The sequence below is a fragment of the Mustelus asterias genome, chromosome 16 (assembly GCF_964213995.1).
Source record: "Mustelus asterias chromosome 16, sMusAst1.hap1.1, whole genome shotgun sequence".
NCBI classification, from domain to species: Eukaryota; Metazoa; Chordata; class Chondrichthyes; order Carcharhiniformes; family Triakidae; genus Mustelus; species Mustelus asterias.
Window position 1 is genome coordinate 40,004,704 of NC_135816.1, and position 15,118 is coordinate 40,019,821.

The 15,118-nt window shown below is 41.5% G+C and overlaps 2 protein-coding genes across 2 annotated transcripts in view; both read right to left on the reverse strand.

Moving 5' to 3' along the window:
* Positions 1-3,800, reverse strand: part of LOC144505124 (electrogenic sodium bicarbonate cotransporter 1-like) — a 102,926-nt gene extending 99,126 nt beyond the window's left edge. Inside the window, exon 1 of the mRNA XM_078231014.1 lies at positions 3,526-3,800. Coding sequence (XP_078087140.1) covers positions 3,526-3,800 — 275 coding nt within the window. The remainder of the gene's footprint in view (positions 1-3,525) is intronic.
* A 5,905-nt stretch (positions 3,801-9,705) lies between these two features.
* LOC144505483 (deoxycytidine kinase 2) lies at positions 9,706-14,555 on the reverse strand. The gene is made up of 7 exons (XM_078231601.1): positions 14,412-14,555; positions 13,594-13,709; positions 12,996-13,189; positions 12,647-12,794; positions 12,422-12,537; positions 11,403-11,502; positions 9,706-11,052 (listed from the first exon to the last, which is right to left on the reverse strand). Exons 1-7 carry the CDS (start codon positions 14,503-14,505, stop codon positions 11,026-11,028), a joined length of 795 nt encoding a protein of 264 aa, XP_078087727.1. The 5' UTR covers positions 14,506-14,555; the 3' UTR covers positions 9,706-11,025.
* Positions 14,556-15,118: the final 563 nt, after the last annotated feature.

The window sequence follows — 15,118 nt, forward strand, 5'->3', positions numbered from 1 at the left end:
ATAAATTTCATGACTTTATATATGGCTGTTCTACAACTGGTGAAACAGATCATTAGCCAGTCATAACTATTCTAAAAAAGCCTCTTCACACTGTCTGCACAGCAGCAGCGCATGATGCTAGAGCTGCAACAGTGACCTCACTATAACAATCTCAGTGTTGTCTACAAAGGGGTAGGAGCTGTACTTGGCTGATGTCCTTTCTAGAGCCTTCTTACTTATTACAGACCAGGCAGATTGTCAGGCAGACATAGACATCAAGACAATAGAGGTGCTGTCCTCTTGCAGAATCCAGGAACTCAAAAATCCCTTACAGGTGGACATCACATGTAGACAACTGCACAAGATCATCATGAGAGGTTAGTCTGAATCCTCAAAGCAGCTTCCCCATGAGCCCCACACAGTCTTCACCATCAGAGATGATATGACCATACAGGATGAACTGATACTTTTAAACAGTGACCCCTAGTTCTAGATTCTGCCACAAGAGGAAACATCTTCTTCACCCTCACTCTGTCCAGTCCCCTCATGATCTAATATATTTCAATCAAGGGAATCACCTTTTACTCTTCTAAACTCCAGTGGATACTAACTTGTCCAGCTGTTCCTCATAAGACAACTCACCCATTCCATGTATTAGTTCAACAAACCTTCTCTGAATTGCTTCCAATGCATTTACAAGCTTCCTTAAATAAGGAGCCAAACACTGTACACAGTGCTCCTGTAATCTCACCAATGTGTTGTATAACTGAAGCATAACTCTTGCATTCAATTCCCCTCGCAATGGATAATAACTTTCTATTAGCTCTGCTAATTACTTGCTGCACCTGCATACTAACATTTTGTGATTCATGTACAAGGACACCCAGATCCCTCTGCATGTCAGAACTCTGCAATCCCTCAATGTTGAGATAATATGGTTCTTTTTTATTCGTCCTGCTAAAATGGACAATTTCACATTTCCCCACATTATACTCTATTTGTCAGATCTTTACCCACTCACATAACCTCTCCACATTCATTTGTATTCTCCTTTTGTCCTCTTACTTACTTTTCTACCTATCTTTGCATCATCAGCAAATTTAGTAACCATACCTTTGGTCCCTTCACACAAGTCATTTATATAAATTGTAAAGAGTTGATGACCCAGCACTAATTTTTGTGTCACACCACTCATTAAATCTTGCCAACCAAACAATGATCGATTTATGCTCATTCTCTTTTTCCTGTTAGTGAGCTCAATCTTCTATCCGTGCCAATATGTTATCCCCCTACACCATGAGCTTTGATTTTCTGCAATAACCCTTGATGTGGCATCTTATCAAATGCCTTCTCGAAATCTAAGTACAGTACATCCACTGGTTCCCCTTTATCCACAGCATGTTACTTCTTCAAAGAACTCCAGTAAATTGATTAAACATGATTTCCCTTCCACAAAGTTCCCACCCATTGACTCTGTCTACACTTCCCGCTGCCTCGGCAAAGCAGTCAGCATAATTAAGGACCCCACACATGCCGGACGGTCTCTCTTCCACCTTTTTTTGTCAGGAAAAAGATACAAAAGTCTGAGGTCACGTACCAACCGACCCAAGAACAGCTTCTTCCCTGCTGCTGTCAGACTTTTGAATGAACTTATCTCACATTAAGTTGATCTTTCTCTACACCCTAGCTATGACTGTAACACTACATTCTGCACTCTCTCGTTTCCTTCTCTATGAACGGTATGCTTTGTCTGTATAGCGCACAAGAAACAATACTTTTCACTGTATGTTAATACATGTGACAATAATAAATCAAATCAAATCAAAAACAATGTTGACACTGCCTCATGACCTGTTTTTCCCCCAAGTGTCCTGCTGTAACTTCTTTAATAATGGCTTCTAACATTTTCCCTATGACAGATGTTAAGCTAACTGGCCTGTAGTTTTCTCCTTTCTGTCTCCTGAATGATGGGATTCCAGCCTAATGGGATCTTCTGTGAATCTAGGGAATTTTGGAAAATTAAAACCAAAGCATCAACTATCTCACTTTCTACTTATTTTAAGATCCTAGGATGAAATCTATTAGGGTCCATCCACAGCTCCAACAAATTGCTAATTACCATATCCTTGGTGATTGTGATCTTCTTGAGTTCCTTCCTCCCTTCCATCTCATGAGTTACAACCATTTCTGGGATGTATCTTTTATTGTGAAGACTGACACAAAATACCAGTTCACTTCATCTGCCAACTCCCTATTTGTCATCATTAATTTCCAGGCTCGCTTTCTCGAGAATCAATGCTCACTCTGCTAACGTATATTTAAAATACCTGTACGAACTCTTACTATCTATCGTTATAAGGATAATCACTCACCATTCATAGTAATTACTCTTGGATTTACCTTCTCCATTAACAATTAGAGATGTAATTTTACTCTAACACCAATTATCTCTGAGGAATATTCTAAGATTGGACAGAAAAAGCATTAACAATTAGACTGTATGGCTTTCTGTGAGATTCCTCAGAGATAGGACTGCCTTAATCATATAATTAAAGATCCTTTGAGTTCAAAATCTTCCCTTTAAGCATGTGACATACTCTTAATTTAGTTTAAGCTAATTAAATTACTATGTTCAAACAGATGTTCGGGAGAATTTTGAAATGATACAGCTAATCAAATTCCACCTCTTAGTTTTTAAATGCAGATTAATACGGGTTATCTTGAAGGCTCAGTGTAATAACTCAACGGAGGTGAAAGTCCCGTCACCAAGTTACTTTATTTACACCATACATCTGTACACAGCCAGCTCTTCAGTTGCTCCCTGCTGAATGCAGGCTGGGAGTCTGACACACCAGCTTTAAATAGGGAGTATGAGGCTCCCTGATTTAACAATCAATTAGGACTCATCAAGTAGTTCTAGCAAGCCAACCTCATTAGCCTGGCTGAAGTCATCACACTCAGTAACTTTAACTTGTGAACATATGAGCCAAACTGACCTACAAGATTCCACATTCTATCCCATTTTATGCTAAAATACTTGACTTTAGCTGTGGCCGTCATTCTGTTACTACAGCTGGTGTAGATACACTTGTTATGGGGAAATGACATGGTACCTTTGCCTGATTGTAAATGTATGGGGTGAGATGACAACATGAATGGGCTCAGCTACTAAGCAGCTACAGTTCTATTGCCTGTCAAGGACGCATAACGCATTACCAATGACCATTTGGGTAAGATATCCAGGTTTTAGATGAGGTGGAAGGAAGAAAAGGAATAAAGTCTCTCTATACAAGATAGAGGGGACTTTTCCAAGCACCGCAAAACAGGTAGTAAATAAATTATTTGAAAATAGCCATTATTTTTTACTTTATTAGCTCTTTGGTTATTTACCTCAACTGTAGATGCTTTGCCGCAGAGCCCATTTCTGTTCTCATCACACCGCATATTTTCTTTGAATTTTGTACCAAAATATCATTGCATGCATTAATATATTTTTTCTTAAATTGAAGTCCAACTATGTGCAAGGTACATAAACAGATGACTTACCTTGCTGTTTCCTTCCATTGCAATTCTTTCTCATTGACATGAAAAAGTTCATCCAGTTCAGTGAAGAGAAGAGGGGCTTTGGGTTCATCCTCTTCACCCAATATAAAGCAGATTCTCCTGGTAGCAGGTGAAGCATTTGAAGTAAATATACCTCTATTTACTGCCTGTGAGACTATAAGGGAATTGCGGCTCTGCAGATCTGTTTTGCATACGCAATTGTTGGCTGCTTCATCAGTCTTATGTGGAAGCAGCTCTTTTGTCTCTTCAGGTGTCATTGTTCAACTGGCAAAGCGCACCCTGAAATCTGAAATTACTTACTTCTGTCGCGAGTGCGAAGTACGATTGAAGTCTTGTCCCTTAAATGCAGTGAGTTACTGATTCTCAGCCACCAAAATTACTCAATACAATCCTGATGACAGTGGAGCTTTACCAGTAAATCACAGATAAAACTTGTTCTATCCAGACTGATGCAGCTTGTGTTACTGAAGTATGATATACTTCTGCAAAAAACAACAGCTTTCTCTTCCTGCATCCCTGAAAACACCTAACAAATATAGTCACTAGATGTTCATGACTATGTTCCTTCCTATTTATTTTTGTATAGCAGGTGAACATATTTTCAGAGATAATATTTGGAAAACAGCATTTGCTGATGAGACAGTGGTTACAATTTTGACTATATACTCGGCTTATTTAATGGTTTTCTCTTTTCCTATTGAGGAGTAGGCTGATGCGGGAGTGTGGTTCTGTAGGCTGCCTACAAGATCTTCTGATAAAGCTATTCTCCATGAGTTGGTGTGCATAATCACTGCTAGCAAACTATTTGAACATGGGAGAATCAAAGCTACTCTGTACTAATGTCCATCCAAAGCTTCTGCAAGCACATATTCCAGAAGGGTTTACTAGTGATTAGGAACATAAACCCTTGATTCTCTTTTGCCCATCTCAAACACAGTACCGAGGCTAATTGTAGCATCTCGCAGCTTTTCCAGCTGAGACTTAAGACATAACTGAATATGGAACCTCCAAGTCTGTATGCTTGAGATCCAAACCACCAATTCAATAAAAATTGACCTATCTCCAGTGTCGCTAAAACCAAAGTATAAATTTCACAATTTAAAAAAAGTGCTTTCATAATTTTAAAAAAATATATGCTTAACCTGATTGTTAAAAGGTCACTTGTACCAAAATAAGGAGAATCATTCAACAAGTTGCACATTTCATATCATTAGTTTTCCATCGGTGTTGAAGGAATATATTTCTTAATCAAAGTGACATTGGCTAGAGCCCAATAAAATGATCATACAGAGTGCATAACAGAGTTATCTATGTCTTGCAGAAATTTCTACAAACAAGCAGCTCTGTTAACAGTGTAAATAGTATAATGTATATAAAAACAAATTTCACCATACTCAGTATTATTACAAAAACAGTATTGTAACATTGCACATTTTTTTCAAGAATTTAGATAAGGAATCTCATCAAATAAAACAACTTTTAAAATTCACCTGGTTTTCCATTATGCCACTTCTAAAGCAATGGGTCATGCTTGTCCAGCCACTCTGATATATAACTAAAGTGGCCATTATTCATTTCTGAGGCTAGATTAGGACATTACTGTATATCCAACCATACAGCACATCATATCCAAACTATCATCAGCCAATGTCTGCATTTCCAGCAAGATTCACAAGACAGTTATCAGGAATAGGAACAGTGGCTAATCTTTTCTCCTCCTTCTCCCAAACTTATCATCAGGAATGCTGAGGGAGGTAATCGCATTATGTCACTATTCTGGCTGACTCAGAATCAACTTGGGATCAAAACTGGGATCTTCCTGATACTTAGGCACCGGCACGCCCACCCCAGAATTAGGGCGGGTGAGGCACGCAGAACGGCATTCTCCGTTGGCTGCGAGCGGAATCTTACAAGCCTCGGGAGGAGGTAAAATTCCGGTATTAGTGTCTCGTGTGGGAGGAGAGTTGTTCAGTTGAATGGTTAATTCAATCTGACCTTTTGTACATATAATTTTTTATTGTTGGCAATAAAACTGTTTTTTATTTCAAGCCACATTGTCGCCCTCAATTTATTTCACATACCTTGTATGAAGGAAGATACTTAGGGTTGTAGGAATCCAATCACCTTAGCCTGAGAACATCATTGCAGGCATGCCTCGTGTGAGAGGGGGGTGAGTGTGGCTGTGAGTAAGGGAGGTGGATGTGTATGAGACGGGGGAGTGTATGTGTGTGTGAGAGAGAGGGGTGAATGCGAGAGGGGTATGTGTGTGTGACTGATGCGTGTGTGAGGAGGGAGTGTGTGAGAGAGGCATGAAGGTGTATTTTGAGGGGGGGTGAGTATGTGTGTGTGTGAGGGAGGGAATGAGTGTGTGTGTGTGGGGGGGGTGGGGAAACAAGTGTGTATGTGAGGGGGTACAAAGAACAAAGAAAATTACGGCATAGGAACAGGCACTTCGGCCCTTCAAGCCTGCACCGACCATGCTGCCTGACTGAACTAAAACCCCCTATCCTTCCGGGGACCATATCCCTCCATTCCCATCATGTATTTGTCCAGTCGCCCCATAAAACTCACTATCGTATCTGCTTCCACTACCTCCCCCGGCAGCGAGTTCCCACCACCCTCTGTGTAAAAAACTTGCCTCGTACATCTCCTTTAAACCTATGCTCCCTCGTAATTGACTCTTCCACCCTGGGAAAAAGCCTCTGAATATCCACTCTCTCCATGCCTCTCACAATCTTGTAGACTTCTATCAGGTCGCCCCTCAGCCTCCGTCGTTCCAGTGAGACCAAGTTTCTCCAACCTCTCCTCATAGCTAATGCCCTCCATGCCAGGCAACATCCTGGTAAATCTTTTCTGTACCCTCTCCAAAGCCTCTACATCCTTCTGGTAGTGTGGCGACCAGAATTGAACACTATATTCCAAGTGCGGCCTAACTAATGTTCTATAAAGCTGTAACATGACTTGTCAATTTTTAAACTCAATGCCCCGACCAATGAAGGCAAGCATGCCTTCTTGACTACCTTCTCCACCTGCGTTGCCACTTTCAGTGACCTGTGTACCTGTACACCCAGATCCCTCTGCCTATCAATACTCTTAAGGGTTCTGCCATTTACTGTATATTTCCTATCTTTATTAGACCTTCCAAAATGCATTACCTCACATTTGTCCGGATTAAACTCCATTTGCCATCTCTCCGCCCAAGCCTCCAACCAATCTATATCCTGCTGTATCTTCTGATGGTCCTCATCACTATCTGCAAATCCACCAACCTTTGTGTCGTCTACAAACTTACTAATCAAACCAGTTACATTTTCTTCTGAATCATTTATATATATTGTGAACAGCAAAGGTCCCAGCACTGATCCCTGAGGAATGTCACTTGTCATAGCCTTCCATTCAGAAACACCCTTTCACTGCTACCCTGTCTTCTATGACTGAGCCAGTTCTGTATCCACCTTGCCAGCTCACCTCCGCTCCCATGCGACTTCACCTTCTGCATCAGTCTGTAATGAGTGTGGGTGTGTGTGAGAGAAGGGTGTGAATTTGAAAGAGAAGGGATGAGTGTGTGTGAGAGAGAGGGGATGACTGTGTGTGAGAGGGGATGAGTGTATGTGTGTACGAGACAAGGCTTTGTGTGTGAGAAAGGGGAAATGTGTGAGAGGGTTGAGTGTGTTGTGTGAGGTGAGTGTATGAGAGAAGGCAGGTTTGTGTGAGGGAGGGGCATTTATATGTGAGGGTTGGTTAGCATGTGAAAGAGTGGTAAATATGTGAGTGTGTGTACACGTTTGAGAGGGTGAGTTGTGCGTTTGTGAGAAAGGGAGGTGTGTGTAAGAGGGTGTGAGTGTGCCTGTGAGAGAGGTGTGTGTATCAGGGTATATGTGAGCGAAAGGGTAATGTGTTTGTGAGAGGGTTATGTGTGTGTGTGAGGGAGAGTTGAGTGTGTGGGAGAGGCAGTCCGTGTGTGAGAATGGGGTATGTATGTGAGAAGGATGAGTGAGTTGTGAGTGAAAAGACGTGTGAATGGGGGAGGTGTGAGTATGTGAAAGGGTGTTTTTTTGCTTCGGGGCGAGTATTTGTGAGAGAAGGTGAGTGTGTGAGGAGAGTGAGTAGGTTTGGAGAAAGGGGGCAAGTGTTTGTGAGAGGAGTATGTCTGAGAGGGATGTGTGTGAGAGCTGTTTGTATGTGTGTGAATGTGTGAGAGAAGTGATTGTGTGTGAGAAGGGGTGAGTGTATGTGTGAGTGGGGGGGTGACTGAATGTGCGCAAGGGAGACAGGTGCGTGTGTCCAATAGAATCAGCTTTCTTCCATTAAAAATGACAAAAGGGAAGACTTAAATTTTTTTCTAAATAATGTAACTTTTTAATTATTCCTGGATTACCCACTCCAAAAGTGGACACTACTTCCAGTGGTTAAGGTTGTTACACTCAGTGGTTATGGGAGGTTGTCTTTGCCAGGAATTAATGTGAGGGGGCCCGTGTAGCTGGCGAATGTATTTTGCACCTATTTCATGACATAAAAGTGACTTACGTTAGGAGAATGTTTGGGTTTCCCTGGTGCTCTTAAGGCACTGTAGGAAACCTGGGCTGCTCAGTCTGCAGACATATAAGCAGGTTAGGTGAGTAGACAAGGTTGTGAATAGAGTACAATGCGAAAAAGTGCAAGATTATTCATTTTGGTCGTCATAGAAAAGCAGTTTTGCAAATGGCAGGTTGGCCTTTATTCCAAGAGAATTGAACTAAAAGGATGAAGTCTTGCTACTGTTATATGGGGTTCTGATGAGATCACACATCACAGAATCCCTACAGTGCAGGAGGCCACTCAGCCCATCAAGCCCACACCAACAATCCCACCCAACTATCCCCGTAACCCCACGTATTCACCCTGCTACTAAAGGGCAATTTAACATGGGCAATCGAGCTAACCCGCACATCTCTGAACTGAGAGGAAACCTGAACACCCAGAGAAAATCCAGACATGGGGAGAATGTGCAAATTCCAGTCATCCAAGGCCGGAATTGAACCTTAGTCCCTGGCGACGTGAGGCAGCAGTGCTAACCAGTGCCACCCACATGGAATACTGTGTGCAATATTGGTCTCTATATTTAGAAAGGATATATATTAGAGGCAGTAGTGAAGTTTCACTAAGTTGGTTCCTGGGCTATGAAGCGGAGTAAATTGTGTCTGTATTCTCTGCAGCTTAGAATGAGAGGTGATCTCATTGAAATATTCAATGTTATGAAGGGGGTTGACAAGCTGGATACTGAGACACTACTTCAACCTAGCTACAAAATTTCATGGCCTGCTGGAATTCTGAGAGTTTAAAGAGCACTCACCTGCTCTGGAAAACTTTATTCAAATCTCTAATGGCTGGCACTGCTTGTAGCCTGCAGTGAGACCTCTCCAGCCACAGTATGGTGCGAGCAAGCTCAGGGAGACCCCCTTCTTTAAAACCAGTGGCTGCCGGAAAGCAGGTTGGTTTAAAGGGCCAGAGAAACTGACAGGCAAGGGAGAAGGCAAGTGGATGCATGGAATTTAGGGAATCGGGAAGGCAGGTGGGAAGTCAGGTCTGCTCCTGGAAGTGAGCCAGGGTGGAAGTTTGGGTAGGATGGGGAATGATATAGAGTTGGTGCCACAGTTTGGAGGGTGTGGGGCTCAGGGAGTGGCTTGCGTATACTGGGTGTTTGAAATAGTTACACTGAAGTTATAAATGGCCATTTCTTCTGAGTCTTTCAGTCACTATTGGTGTAAAACTGGCACAAACAGCCTTAGTTAGCAATTCAAATTGCTTTGTTGGATGGTTCCTAACGCAGCGCAACAAGCCCTTATAGACAACTGTCGCATTAAGCCTGACCTGGGAATTTCTGAGAGGAATGCGCCAGTGCATCTTTGGGGTACTCCCCAAATCTGATGTTGGGGAGTCAGGAAGGTTGGGGGGGTGGGGGGTGCAAGGGCGATGGTCTTCTGCTCCTATTGTTTATATTTTTGGGTAACTATTTAGGCATTTCCAAAACAGTGATTTCCCAGGGTCAGTGCTTAAAACTAGAAGCTTTTGTTCCAGGAACGCTAACTTTTTAAAAACCTAATTCCAGCCATGAACAACTAGCATCATTTTATGTTTCCCCTAATGCCTTGTGATCATCACAGTACTGTAATAAGAACAGAAACAGATGTATATTTTTATTAAATTAAATCAAAAAAGCACATTCAGCAAATACAAAAATGGATTTGAAAGTAAACAAAGTGGTTGAAAACAGAATTGATTAACAAATGTTGTAGAATACACAATATAGAAATCTATAATTCACATCTATTTACATTACTACCATTCACATCGAAGCTGTTCTGTCACCACAATTGTGTCTGTTAATGAAAATTGTAAAAGTCCCACCTTGAAAGAGATACTATAATATGCAATGGTTAGAAGCAAAAAAAAAAGCCTACAAAATATTAAATCAAACTGCAGAACATTTCCTAAGACGGTGGAGAGAATGGCATAGCACAAGTACCAAAATACTGAAAAATCTCCTGTCTTGAGAACATTTTGACAAAAGCAGAAATCTGATACTGATAAATAATGGCAGCACACAGCAATAAGTTAACGTTACAAATGTTCATAAAAACCAATGGGCACAACAAGGAATGAGGGAAAGTATTGGCAGATTAAATCAACTTGTTTAAAGAGGAGATGGCTGGCCACTGTATTAATCTATTTACCAAGACAACTGAAAGACAGAAATGAACAAGTGTATAACTCGGGAGGTGAAAAAAAACTCAAGGAATACACAAGATGGAGATCAGATCTGAAATTGAAACAAAAATTAGCAAGAAGTGGGAGCCTAACATCCTGGAGAAGAAAACTGATCCAATGTGTTTTTCCTTATAAAAGATCAGTTGCCAAAAGGCAGAACTGGCCAAGGTCAGCGATAGCAGAGTCAGAATGCTACTGAATTAAATCTGAGTTGCATTATAATCCAAGGCATGCTGTCATGTAGCACTAAGCAAATGCAGCGTTACATAGGTTATCTTTCAGCTGAAGAAGCTCAACCAGGATAGCTTTACTGATTTATTGTTTGTGGCAGTTGGATATGCACAATATTTTCACAATTCAGTCACTCATACCAGTTCATTAAGAGTAGAGTAACCACCAAACTATAGGTCATGTAGAACTATCTCATTACAATCTAAGCCATGTTATTGCAGAAAATTGGCATTGTTAGCATCATACTTGGACAAAGATTGACAATCGTGACAACTTAGTCAATGCAGTTTGGAGAAGGGAAAGAAAGGCAAGCAGGAAATGCAGTAAACATGCATAGGACTGAATAGAGAGCTGTTTGCATAATAAGTGACGAAGTTACTCTTGCATTATCTGTACAAAATAGTCAAAATATATTCTTCAATTGCAGGTATTTGCTTCCAATTCCACAGATAAAACAAAATCAGTGCAATACCAGGTAAATGTTTTGTAGTCTCTGCCATCGTACTATAAATTCTGCAAAAATGCCTTCACCTGTGAACAAGAAATAAAGTTGCAGTGTGACTAATTGTTACAGATGTACTGCTTAACTATTACATACGTCAGTTAACCATTTAGTCATAAAATTAACTTACATGTATTTTGAAAGTTAATTTTAAAATACTGAAGCAAAATTGTAGAAACTACAATTGCAATGAAAGCCTATTCAGCCAACCAGCGTCGACACTTTACCCCCAAAAATCCCCCTCATTTTAGCTGAAAAATTAAAACATATGAATATAGAATTTCAGATGACTGGACCAACTTAAGTAATAAATTGTTATCATGCAGCTCATGGCTAAATAGAGTAGAGGTCATTGAAACAGAAATTCAACTTAATGTACCTTATCTAGAATGTCTTCTTGTTTTATCTTGTCATCTTTAAAATCTTCATTGACGTCCAACTCCAGAATAGGGATGTCCTTCAAGTGTTCAAAGTCAAGCCTGAAATAGTCAAGTACAGTAGAACATTTGAGGTGGCAAAAAAAGAAAATGAATTGTTGTAAAATTATATTACCCAGACTAGGATAAATCCAAGACTTAAGATGAGGGGGGTTCTCATAAGCGGAAGCTATTTAGCGGGCTTCTCACCGGGGGTTATGGCCTCCACGCTGGATTTCTGGTGTCGTCAGTTTTGTGCCAGAAATCGGCGCAGAGATGAATAAATTATTTAAATCATGTTTTACATCTTATTAGTGGGCCCACTAGCCTCTCCACCCTTGCCAGGACTATTTCACTCCAGCCGGATTTACAACACCTCCCCACGCACGGGAAGTTGGCGGCCCCAACCCACTGGAGTGAAGGGAGGCACCCCCAGGAAGTCAGGAGTAAGGGGGTGGTGCCCCCTGAGCATTTCCAGCCTGGCCCTGCCCAGGGGGCATTTTGGCACTGCCCATCAGGCAGCACCAAGGGGGCAGGGCCTGTGTGCGTGGGGAAGAGAGATCCTGCTGCCACTCTGCACTCAGGATCGATGACAGAGGGAGGGTGGACAGCAATCGAGGCAGGGGCTGGCCCGCACACGTCTGGGAGACCAGCGATGCGGGGGTCAAGGGGCTAGCCAGCGATCGGGAGGCTGGCAGTGCGGGGCTTATGCACACGCGCCAATCTCAGTGCATGTGCAATGGCCCACTCAGCGCTATGCTGCCGGCCTCTCCAGCAGGGTAAGGCCCCGCCCTCAGCTCTTCAATGTGATTCACGCTTGGGCTCTCTGTGATGCAGAGTGTGGGAGATTCATTTTGAAAGTCCTGCTGAAAAAAGCAGCATGATTCACTCCAGTTTTTACGCAAATTCAGCACTTAGAATTTTTTTTGGGGTGAATTCCACCCAAGGTGTTAACCAATAAATTCAAATAGGTCCTATGTACCTCATTGTCCGGTTATGAAGCCAAGATTCATGTTTGAAATGCAATTTTTCTAGGTACTCCATCTCAATTCCTTGCTCCTCCTCCCTGCCTCTCAGATGAAGGCGCTCCATACATTTCTACCAAAGAACAAGTGACAGATTTCTATCAATACTAGAATGTCAAGTTAGATTAATTTTGTGAGGAAAAAACACTCAGGCGAAGAAAATAAGTCACTTATTTACTTACTTCAGGGGTCGCTCGGAGGTAGATCATGGCATCCAAGTCAATTTGTGAACCAAACTGGTTTAATATCCAACCATGCCAATCTTGGTAAATGGACCATTCTGTTTCATTAAGATTTCCAGATTCAAACAAATTTGAGGCAAATATATACCTGTTCGGGGAGATATAAAACTAAATATTATAAATTCATAGCACTCTATATGCTAAACTCCGGAATGAACAAACAGAGCAATTTAATACTTAAAATGAACTTACATTTATTAAAAAGTCAGGTAACTTGGGTAATTTTATATTACCTACCCACCCCCCCCCCCCCCCCAATGATTTATAACATTAGAAGTTTGTGCCTCACCTGTCACTGTATACAGATCTTTCATAGAACTGTACAGGATGTTCTGCGTCTTGAAGTTTGGCGCAGCATGGTTTAAGCTGTGCCCGAACCCTACTCAGGCAAGCATAGGTTTGAAATGTGTATGCCCATCTGCTTGGTTTGTCATAGAGCATCTGGAGGAGATTACCACCACTCTTTTGGGATGTTGAAAGTTCCTATTGGGGTGGGGGGAGGGGGGAAATTCAGAAGCAAAAACTAGTTAGGAGAAATTTCACCAAAATCTACACATGAAACTCCAAATGAGTTACCCAATAATACTGTGTTGAAATGTTAACTTGAAAATAACAATCTTGCAACCAGATATTCATATGAGCTACAGAGGGGCTTGCAATCTAGCCAGTTCAACTGGCAGAGACAGGAAGCATACACAGCGTGTAATGAGACACTGAGAATACAGCAGTTTTTGTCCACAACTGTAGGAGCAAAAATTATTTCAGAAAACTTTGAAGGCAGAATTTTTTTTTAAAACCGTTTCCTGCAATTTTTAAACTGCAACTTACTCCAATAATCCAATCAAAAACTGAACGGCAATACATTGTATTTAATCTGTGCTAATTACCTGGAATTCATTTTCTGTTGTTTGAACGTTACACCATTTAGCAATAGGCTCCGGTACAACTTCCCATTCATCAGTGGCTCTTTCCAACATATAAACAAAAGTAGATTTCCCTGCAGCTGTTAAAAATTAAAAAAAGCAATGTATAACTGTCCACTCAAGAATAGAACTTAATCACGATTAAACATTTGTAAACTTCCATTCGAATCCCAAGCAGCCTAAACACACGTTGTACAGCATGTAGCGGACAGAGAAATTAGAGAACAGGAAAAGCTTTAAAAAGTGCATATGCATTTGAAAACATTACTTAGACGCAATAGATTTTTGTGCAAAAATACTGGACAGGAGTGGGGTACATAAAAAGATACAAGCATTTCATCTCATAAGCATGGTGTGACTGTCGTCAGAATAACTGCCAAATGTTCTGAAAATGACAAGTCATTGAGTTGTTGCAAACAAACTATTTCAAAGTGGGAAAAAGTTTCTTAACTTTGCTCGTATGGGAGAGGCAGGAAGCAATGGAGAACAATTTTAACTGGCGCGTACCGCAAGATTTCCCGCGCAGTCGGTCACCCGATTGTGAGGAACAAAAATGTAACAAAATCCAGACACTCAGCCCAGAATCATCTCACCTCATTCAACTTTAATGCTGCCGACTTGGGCAAATGCACTATTTCAAAAACTTTCCTCTTGAGATTCGCAGGTAAAACACTGGAAACTTACTGCCCGCCAAAACATATTGGCGCCAATACCGCTACCTAGAGCCCCTATTTGTGCAAAAACAAAGTGGAACATCAGTATAAACGGTTCAGTTCACTCACCAATGTTTCCTTCAATTGAAATCTTCCTCACTCTCTTTTCAAAGCTGTCGTCGAAAGCGGGACTGACACACATTCTTTTTGGAGGAGTAGCCATAGTCCTTGCTGGTAATTCTGCGACTTCCTTTCAGCAGCGCTTAAAAGTGTTTGAAAGTGGCGGGCTCCGTTCGCATTTGTAAGCTCAGAAATCGCTGAGCCCGCCTCCCTGCTGGCGTATCTCAGGAAGTGGAGATGCCGGCGTTGGACTGGGGGAAACACAGTTAAAGTCCAACAGGTTTATTTGTCGCCACAGTGGCGTTTGCTACCAAATAAACCTGTTGGACTTTAACCTGGTGTTCTTAGACTCCTTACGGCGTATCTCAGTCCAACTACGGAAGCGCTGCCCTACTGTACATTCATCACAGCCAATGCACTCCATACATTCAACAATGAGGAGCACAATTAAGATTCTTTTTATTATTTAATTTTTATTTCATTCTTGAGTTACAAAGCCAATGTTCAGAGTGGACTGGGCAGACCCAAATCCATCTCCTTTCTCCAGAAACCAAATTCAAATTGAATCTAATTCATGGTTCTCACAAGCGAGAGGTAGAAACATAGAAAATAAGAGCAGTAGGCCATTCGGCTCTTTGAGCCTGCCCTGCCATTCATTTTGATCAGGGCTGATCATTAAATTCAATAACCCGATTCCCTTTCCACCCATATCCCTT